General features: G+C 46.2%; 2 protein-coding genes across 2 annotated transcripts in view; one reads left to right on the plus strand and one right to left on the minus strand.

Annotated features, from left to right (window-relative positions):
• The first annotated feature begins 41 nt into the window (after window positions 1-41).
• Window positions 42-1244, plus strand: LOC111656418 (urotensin-2 receptor). The gene has a single exon (XM_023408128.2). It carries the CDS (start codon window positions 117-119, stop codon window positions 1200-1202), a length of 1086 nt encoding a protein of 361 aa, XP_023263896.1. The 5' UTR covers window positions 42-116; the 3' UTR covers window positions 1203-1244.
• Window positions 1245-3688: 2444 nt separating this feature from the next.
• Window positions 3689-8782, minus strand: part of ogfod3 (2-oxoglutarate and iron dependent oxygenase domain containing 3) — a 10219-nt gene continuing 5125 nt past the window's right edge. Inside the window, exon 9 of the mRNA XM_023408129.2 lies at window positions 3689-4393. Coding sequence (XP_023263897.1) covers window positions 4257-4393 — 137 coding nt within the window. The 3' untranslated portion in view covers window positions 3689-4256. The remainder of the gene's footprint in view (window positions 4394-8782) is intronic.

The following is an 8782-nucleotide window of genomic DNA, read 5'->3' on the forward strand; positions in this document are numbered from 1 at the left end:
GGGGCGGGGGGGGGGCGCTGGGTGGCAGGACTCGGTGCGCATCTCTCCAAACTTCTCCAGCCGCGCGGAGCCGGAGAATCACCCGGGAGAGAGAGGGGAGCTCATTAGGGTCAGCGATGAACAACAAGTCCGCGAGTCTGCAGAGTCCGCCCCGGGTCGGTACCGGGTCCGGGTCCGGGACCGTGGACCATGAACTCGTCATCACCTCCACGTTCGGGACGCTGCTCTCCGTGGTGTATGTGGTCGGAGTGTCGGGGAACGTGTACACGCTGGTGGTGATGTGTCACTCGATCCGCTTCGCCACCTCCATGTACATCTCCATCATCAACCTGGCTGTGGCGGACCTGCTCTACCTGTCCACCATCCCCTTCGTGGTGTCCACCTACTTCCTGAAGGACTGGTACTTCGGGGACGTGGGCTGCCGCGTCCTGCTGAGCCTGGACCTGCTGACCATGCACGCCAGCATCTTCACCCTCACCGTCATGTGCACGGAGCGCTACCTGGCCGTCACCCAGCCGCTGGACACGGTGAGACGCTCCAAGAGTTACCGCAAAGCTCTGGCGTGGGGCGTGTGGCTGCTGTCTCTGTTCCTCACGGTGCCCATGATGGTGATGGTCGCACAGACCACCAAGACCGCCCCGAACGGGGGCGTGAAGAGGATGTGCGCGCCCACGTGGGCACCGCTGGCTTATAAAGTGTACGTGACGGTCCTGTTCGGCACCAGCATCATGGCCCCGGGGCTGGTGATCGTCTTCCTGTACGTCAGGTTGGCGCGCACCTACCTGGAGTCCCAGCGCAGCTGCGTGATCCAGGGCGGCCGCCGGTCCCCGAAGCAGAGGGTCCTGATGATGATCTTCACCATCGTGCTGGTCTTCTGGGCCTGTTTCCTGCCCTTCTGGATCTGGCAGCTGCTGCCTCTGTACCACACCGAGCCGCTGGGTCTGGCCTCGCAGACTCACACCTGCATCAACTACCTGGTGGCGAGTCTCACCTACAGCAACAGCTGCATTAACCCTTTCCTCTACACGCTGCTCACCAAGAACTACCGCGAGTACCTGAAGAACCGCCACCGCAGCTTCTACAGGTACACGTCCTCCTTCAAGCAGCGGCCCCCCAGCCTCTACTCCTGGGGCAAGTCCGCGTCCTCCAGCAACCAGTTCGAGTTCACCTCCGAGACCCTGGTCATGGGGACCCGGAAGTGACGTGTGAGCCACGTGGGCGAGAAGAGGAAACGTTCAGAGCCGCGACAGGTGAGACGACTTTATCTACTGTATCCTGTTGCACCTGTCTCTGCTCCTCCTCCTCCTCCTCCTTCTTTCACTGTTACATCAGCAGCCTGACACCTTTTATTGTGATGGATGATTGATTTGATTTGACCTCTTCAACCTATCACATGTTCATCTATAATCTATAATCTATAATCTATACTCCTCTATAATGTTGGGTCTCCCCCTGGTCTGAGTCTCCACAGAGACAAACACTCACTGTGGTGAAGTCAAACACCTGTAGCTGTTTTCCAGTGACCTGTGGCCCACTTACCTGAGTGGGGATGATGACTCTGCAGGTTGGAGCTTCATCATAAGGAAGGCGACAGTCTCTGTTCAGGTTCCTCTTTAATGAGCAGAAACTTTCCTCATGTTTTATGGAGAGTTCACGACTCGTTAATAAAACAGTTCCTGACACTGAAGGATCCTCTGCTCTGACTGAAGTCTCTGTAACTCACTTCTACTGCCACAGCTTCTTCTTCTTCTTCTTCTACTGCTTCTTCTTCTACTGCCACAGCCATAGCTTCATCTTCTACTCTGCCACAGCTTCTTCTTCTTCTAATGCCACAGCTTCTTCTACTGCTACAGCCATAGCTTCTTCTTCTCTGCCACAGCTTCTTCTTCTTCTAATGCCACAGCTTCTTCTTCTACTGCCACAGCCATAGCTTCATCTTCTACTCTGCCACAGCTTCTTCTTCTTCTAATGCCACAGCTTCTTCTTCTACTGCCACAGCCATAGCTTCTTCTTCTTCTGCCACAGCTTCTTCTTCTTCTCCTCTCCAGTCTGACAGTCTGTTCATCCCACAGCTGGAGGAGGTTCTCTACTCTGATACTGTAACTGAAATAATATTCAATATAAACTAATTAACTGAACTTTATCATAAGTGCAGTAATTAGTTTTCAATTTAGTTTTTGATTGGTGATAAGTAAACCTGTTTATCTAATTCAGATTCAATGGATCATTAATTTAATACAAGATAACAATAAACAGGACAGTTACTCCTTTAATTAATGGTCGTATCATCAGATCTTATTCATATTCCCCCGTACACACACACACTGAAGGAAGCCCCTCTTCCTCCTGCTCTTTGTTTTCAGGGAAGGAAGGGGGGGTGTTATATTATTATATTATTACTAATAACACAAATCTCTCTCTCATATTAATTCAAATAGGTTTCTTCTTTCGAGGCTCTTTTCTTCTGTGTCAGTAACTTCTAGTTTAGAGACCCTGAACCTTTTTCATATATTCACTTTGAGATAGTTTGAATTTGTTTAACTCACAGCTGTAGGATGAGACTCTGTGACAGAACACTTTCTTCTCTTCAGGTGTCTGACATCACGTCTGTCTCTGATATCCTGCTTTACACAGGAGTGGAGCCGTGATGCTGTGACTCTGTTACAAGGTCACATGACGTTCACTGTCCCTGACACCGTAACCGTCTCTGTCTGAGATTATTGTGTGAAAAGAAACAGAAATCATGAACTCATCATTAGGATTAAAGGAGGTAAAGAAAGAGTGACCACAGCTTCTCTTTCACCTTCATTACCTGAGGAGCTTATTGCTGTTGGTTCGTTCACTCTGAGACGATGTTTGAAGTTTGTCTGCAGGTCTGCTGGATGTGACAGTTTAACAGGTGTTCACACGTCAGTGTAATATTTCACTTTGATCCACTGCAACAGTCAAAAAAAAAAACCCAAATTTAATTCTGTTTTATGAGCGCAATGATTTGAAAAGCATTCACAGCATTAAAAATAATTAAGTGTTAACACAAATTAATGCGGACTAGATGTGACTGATCACACGAACAGGTTTCAGACGGCTCAGAAACACAAGCGAAGAGAATACAAAATACATTAACATCTCTACAGCAGCAGGGTCTGTATGTGAAGTGTATTTCTACAGCTGATGGTCTGTATGTAAAGTGTATGTGGACTGAACACTGGTCTGGTCTGAGATGGAAACAGCTGCTGGCATTTTAAACCATTTTCTTGATAGAGGTTCCTGCATGAACAAAATGTACCAGAACAACGTGGAGCAGCAAGGAGCCAAAGTCAATAACATGAGCGGATCAGGAACAGATCAGTTTCCTTTAATCACCCGGAGAAAATATTAGTTTTAGTTTGTTTTAACTGGAGGAAAATGTGATGAGACGAATGAAACAGGCTGTGACCTCTGAACCTGAACAGCTACTGACAGTCTAATCACACCATCTCATTAATAATCCTTGTTGGACAACAGGAAACCGACCAATAACCTCGCAGTAACTCTGAGAAGGAATCTTCACCAACATCTCACTCTGTCATGAGTTTAACGTGAACTATAGACACATGAAGAAGAGGTGAGACGAAGATGCCGTGTGTAAATAACAGGAAAGTTCAGACCTGAGAATCAGACTCGGTAACAAACAGACAATAAATCGGAGTGATTTTAGTTCATTTAATGAGAACTGAATATTAGACTTGACACTGAGAAGATTAATGATGATATAAAACAGAAGAAGAGAAGAGAGAAGAGCCTCTCAGGAACTGTCAGTGTTTTATTTCAGCGGTTCTCCACCATGTTGAAGTAGATGTTAACGTCACTGAGAGAAAAGGTTCTTCTTAGAAGAAAACTCCACCTGGGTCAGAGCTGGGAGAGGATGACGAAGGATTGATTCAACAGATCTATATCTGTGCTTCAAATGAGAAACGTGTGGTGACACAGGAAATCCCGCTTCAGCCTCTCTGAAGAAAAGAGAGCTGGATCCCCAATGATGAAGAAGAACCAGGCAGACCTGAGACCAGCGATGAGGACGGAGCAGTGAGATCAGAGACTGCAGGAGAGGATGAAGGTGTACTCTCTCAGTCAGTGAGAGTCAACACCTGAAAATAACATGTACACATGTTGAAGGTTGAACAGTCAAACCTTCACAAACAGCCCCTCACTCTGTCCTTCCTCTTTTGTTACAGGGTTCGTCCAACTCCGTGGGCGGCGCCATCACCCAGGGTGCCTCAGGGCAGGGCGGGGTCAGAGATGCCGTGTGCAGGGTCGCAGGTGAAGGACACGGTGATGGCGTAGCGCGTCCCCCACGTCACCTTCTCCACACGGTGGAGGTTCTCAGAGCCGGAGGAGAAGAAGGAGACTCGTCCTGGACAAGGAGGGAAGGAGGGAGGAGAGGAAGGAGAGGGAGGAGGAGAGGAAGCATGATCAATGAGTCAGGTCTGTGAGTCAGGGTGCAGTTAGCCTAGCTTAGCATAAAGACAAACAGTTCAAATATACATTTACACAACACACCTAATACAAAGAAATGTTTGGTCAATATCTTAAAGACTGAGCAGTCACATGTCTGTGTTGAATACAGGACAGAGTTAGCCTAGCTTAGCATAAGTACAGGAGGCAGCCCGTCCGTGGTAATTAACATATTGAATCTTGTTTGTTTTACATAAACAGAAATGTAAAAAAAAAAAAAAAATTTTTAGTTTTATTTCATTTTAGTGTTTCTGAGCTGCTGCTGCTGCTCAGACGTCAGTTAGCTTGGTCAGTTAGCTTGGTCAGTTAGCTTGGTCAGTTAGCCCAAGGTTATCTCACAGTGAGGAAACAGTGATTACAGCAGATTTTTTTTCTTTATTGATTATTAGAGTTTTTTATTATTTGAGAAATTTTTCTCCTTTACTAGTTTACTACAGAGGTAACTTAACTGTTTCCTTCATGCTAAGCTAGGCTAAACATGTTTAGGTTAATTAGTGAGTTTTAGAGTTTTGGTTGTTTTTTTAACCTTAACCTTTTTTAACCACCAGGCTGTTTTCTCCTGTTGTCACTGTCAAGCTAAGCTAAGCTAAGCTAGGCTAAAGCTAAGATAAGGTAAATCTTGTCTGTGGAGATTTCCATATTTCCAGCTCTGAAATCTGTGACATTTAAATTTCTCTCCTTCATATTCACATTAAAACTGGTGATCAGTGATGTTGTTTCTGACAATGCCACGTTAACTGTTAACTCCTGCTTCCAGTTATGCTGAGCTACATTTTTTTTTTTTTTTTCATAAAGAAAGATCTTCAGTTATGTGGAGCTCATCCTAAAATCACAAACTGTCACATTTACATTTGTGTCTAGTGTTAATTAGTTAATTAGCTTTAGCAGTGTGCTGTGCTCCGACTGTGGAAATAATCCTCGTCTCCTTCGTGAAAGACGCTGTGCTCATTCAGACTGTGTATTATGCAGATGTTGTTTGTGGAACTGAAGGGAATTTGAAACACAAAGAAGTGGAACCATGCAGAGATGAAGTGGTGGAGATTCAGTGCAGACTCCAGACTGACTGTCAGCTGAAATCATTTAAAACATTTGATCCAGTTTCCTCTTGGACGGACTCAGTGGGAGTTTGGTGAAGCTGCTCGGGGTGAAGTCTCCATGGTAAAGTGTGGTTGTCTCTAAACACAACCTGTGTTCATGAAGCTCATGTGTCCTATAATTAAGAGATTTATATTTCAGGAGTTTTCAGACTCATTATCTCGTTATGTAAATGTGAATAAAAAGCTGGAATCACTCTGCTCCAATTTGTTTGCTCTACTTTCCTCCAAGGAATCCTGATGACTTAGAGTGTGTGTGTGTGTGTGTGTGTGTGTGTGTGTGTGTGTGTGTGTGTGTGTGTGTGTAAATCCCCCTGGCAGGGCATTAGCGTGGGGATGTGAAGGGAAATCAGTGGCTGCAGACAAACAATAGACCTTACTGTGAAAAGCCTGAGACAGTGAAGTGATGCTGAGACAGAACAGAGCTGCAGGGACAGTGAGTGTTGGTCACTGAAACAGGAGGTTGCGTCCAGGAGCTCAAATTAGACACGCAGCTTTAGATAACAGCACAATGAAATAATCCCAATATAAATGTTTCAGCATCTACACTGAAGAATGAGGCTCTGCAGCAGATCAGTGGCTAAACGCTGGAGCGAAACTCGCACAGGAAGTCAGCACAGACTTTTCAAAACAAAAGCACTCTGCAGTTACAGGACTGAACCTCAGCTTCCCGATTCACTGCTTCAAACTGTGGGAGTGGAAGTCAGGATAGATACTGACCATCAGTTCAGCCTGTAAACATTTACACATGTTGGTTTATTACCAGTGGAGACACTACTCTACATTCTCTCCTACAGTTGTGTAACACATGCAGAATGCATCTACCTGTACCTGTCTATAACACCTGAGACTGAATCTGCATGTCAATCAGCTCCTGATTCACAGGACCAGTCCAGACCTGGACTCACTGCTCTGTGAATGTGTCTGTGCTTCAACAGGAGCACTCAGTGTGCTCAGTGTGACCGTCTGGCTCTGACACAGCGCTGACATCACCGCTTTATACACAAATGAAGCCACCTGATTGGCTGTATGGAAACAAAACAGATAAAACAATAACGTCTCCTTCTTGATATGACGAGAAGGTCAGATGACATGATGACAAACAGCCACCTCATCGGTCGTTTCACCACAGTTCTCATGTCAAATCCTCTTTTTACAGTGTTTTCATATAAAAAATATTGGTTGGAACAGATGGTTAGCTTCTGTCTTCTAGTCTGTTAGCGCTTTAGCTAGTCTCTGTCACTGAGAAACTACTGAGATCAGTTCTGTCCTGTTCTTCAGCCACACAGGGAATCTGTCAACGCCAAGTTTCTTTTTCATCTGGAGCGTCAGAAACTTTCCTTGGACACTTCCTATGTTTTCGTCACAGTCCTGCTGCTGTAGCTCCGTCTCTGTCTCTACAGTTACCCAATCATTTCTCTTTGACATGATATATATATATCACTGCCGCTGGGCCAGCACAGGAACGTCACCACAGACACCAGATGTAAAAACTGTGGTACACTACAGAAGACAGAGAGATTCACCTGGAGCTGATAATCAGCTCTGTGTGAACTCCTTTATAACAGACGTTTATTTATCTGTAAAAGTCTCACACTCCAGCTTCACTGAGGTCTTTAACCCAAGACCCTGCTGGGATGAGTGTGCGAGGCTAATAAGATGCTAAACGGTCCGTGACTCACTCGGTGCTGATACCAAGGTCTGCTGCTTGAGCAAAATACAAAAGCACATCAACACAATGTCCACTCACTTTATCGATTACTCCCCAGCCTCATAACTAATTAGTGGAGGATGAATCACACAGAGTGTGTGGTGTCTCCAGAGGGCTGGGATGGAAGTTAAAGTTAGATGACACAGCGTGATGTTGAATTAAATGCAGCTTCAGGTGGAAAATGTTTTCCCTGAAGCACTTCCCTCGATTACTTTCCTCTTAGAGCTTCATGACGGCAGCTGGAGCTGAAGACGCCTCACCTCTCACCTGAAAGGCTTTCACTCCTCGTGGGGTCATTGAGGAGAGTCGGCCATCAGGTGGAGTCCTCTGTGGATGCATGTTCAGATCCTCCAGCACAACCTTCATACAGCTCTAAGAGATACCAAGACCTGGACGACTGAGTATCTTCACAAAACACCTTGATTACTCTGTGTCTCGGCTGAAGGCTTCGATAAGACCCGTCTACCTCTACTGGGAGCTAAAAGTCAGAATATTCACCAATGTTATGAAAGTGCAGCTGTTCAGATGAACTGATAGTAAATTAATTATGCGTAATTCTAATCATAAAGACGCAGCTGCAGCAGCTTCCAAACAGGAACCAGCTCTGTGATGTACAGAGAGTTCAGGTCCAGACACGTTTTCATCGTGTTTACTGTCTGTTTGTTTGCAGACACCAAGGTCATACTGTCGACAATGGCGGTTATCTGATCCCGCTGTGAGGTCTGTCTCCTCTGACTCAGTCTCTGTATCTGACGTTGCAGCTGAACACCACATCTCTCCATCGCATATCTACACTTTATCTGTCTCCGTCCACTTCCTGTCTGTGCCCACCCTCCGTACTGTCCTGGTCCTGGTCCTGGTCCTGAAGGGGACAGGTTCACATTCAACAGACACAGTCTCCCTCCCCCTCTCTTCCTCTCCCTCCTCCCCCTCTTCTCTCAGTGTCATTACACTCTTGATTGTCTTCCTGGTGTTATAATTACACCTTGTTCATCACTGTCAGCTCAAAGAGGCATCATGATCTGTGTGAACTAATACGAGGATCAGACCCTCACTAGTCCAAACCTGTCAGTCACCTGCTCAGCACGCTGCCTGGGTGATCAAGAGGAGATGATCCTGGCTATTGATGCATTATGCATGACTCCTTCTCCTCTAAATAAAACTCACAGTGACAGGTGTAATCGCACCGGTTGCTCTGAAAGTCTCTGTCATATTTAGATTCTGGATCAGGCTCCGCAGAGAATCAGGACTCTCTCTTTTTTGGGACCTCAGAGACAGGACAGCAGCTTTAACATCCCCCTTGTTCTCTGGAGGTGATTCTCAGTTCATCATCAAACATGGCTGCACTGTTAACAACGAGCTGTCACACTCTGTATCACCACATGTCCTTCAGTCAACACCCTCATAGACCGAGACCGTGCGCTGCTGGTCTCTGCTGGGTAACAGGCTCCAGACTGACTGGCTACTGGAGGGTGGGGAGGGT

The sequence above is a fragment of the Seriola lalandi genome, unplaced genomic scaffold (genome assembly GCF_002814215.2).
Source record: "Seriola lalandi dorsalis isolate HSWRI2012SDOR001 ecotype SW California unplaced genomic scaffold, Sedor1 jcf7180002054354, whole genome shotgun sequence".
Classification (NCBI taxonomy): Eukaryota; Metazoa; Chordata; class Actinopteri; order Carangiformes; family Carangidae; genus Seriola; species Seriola lalandi.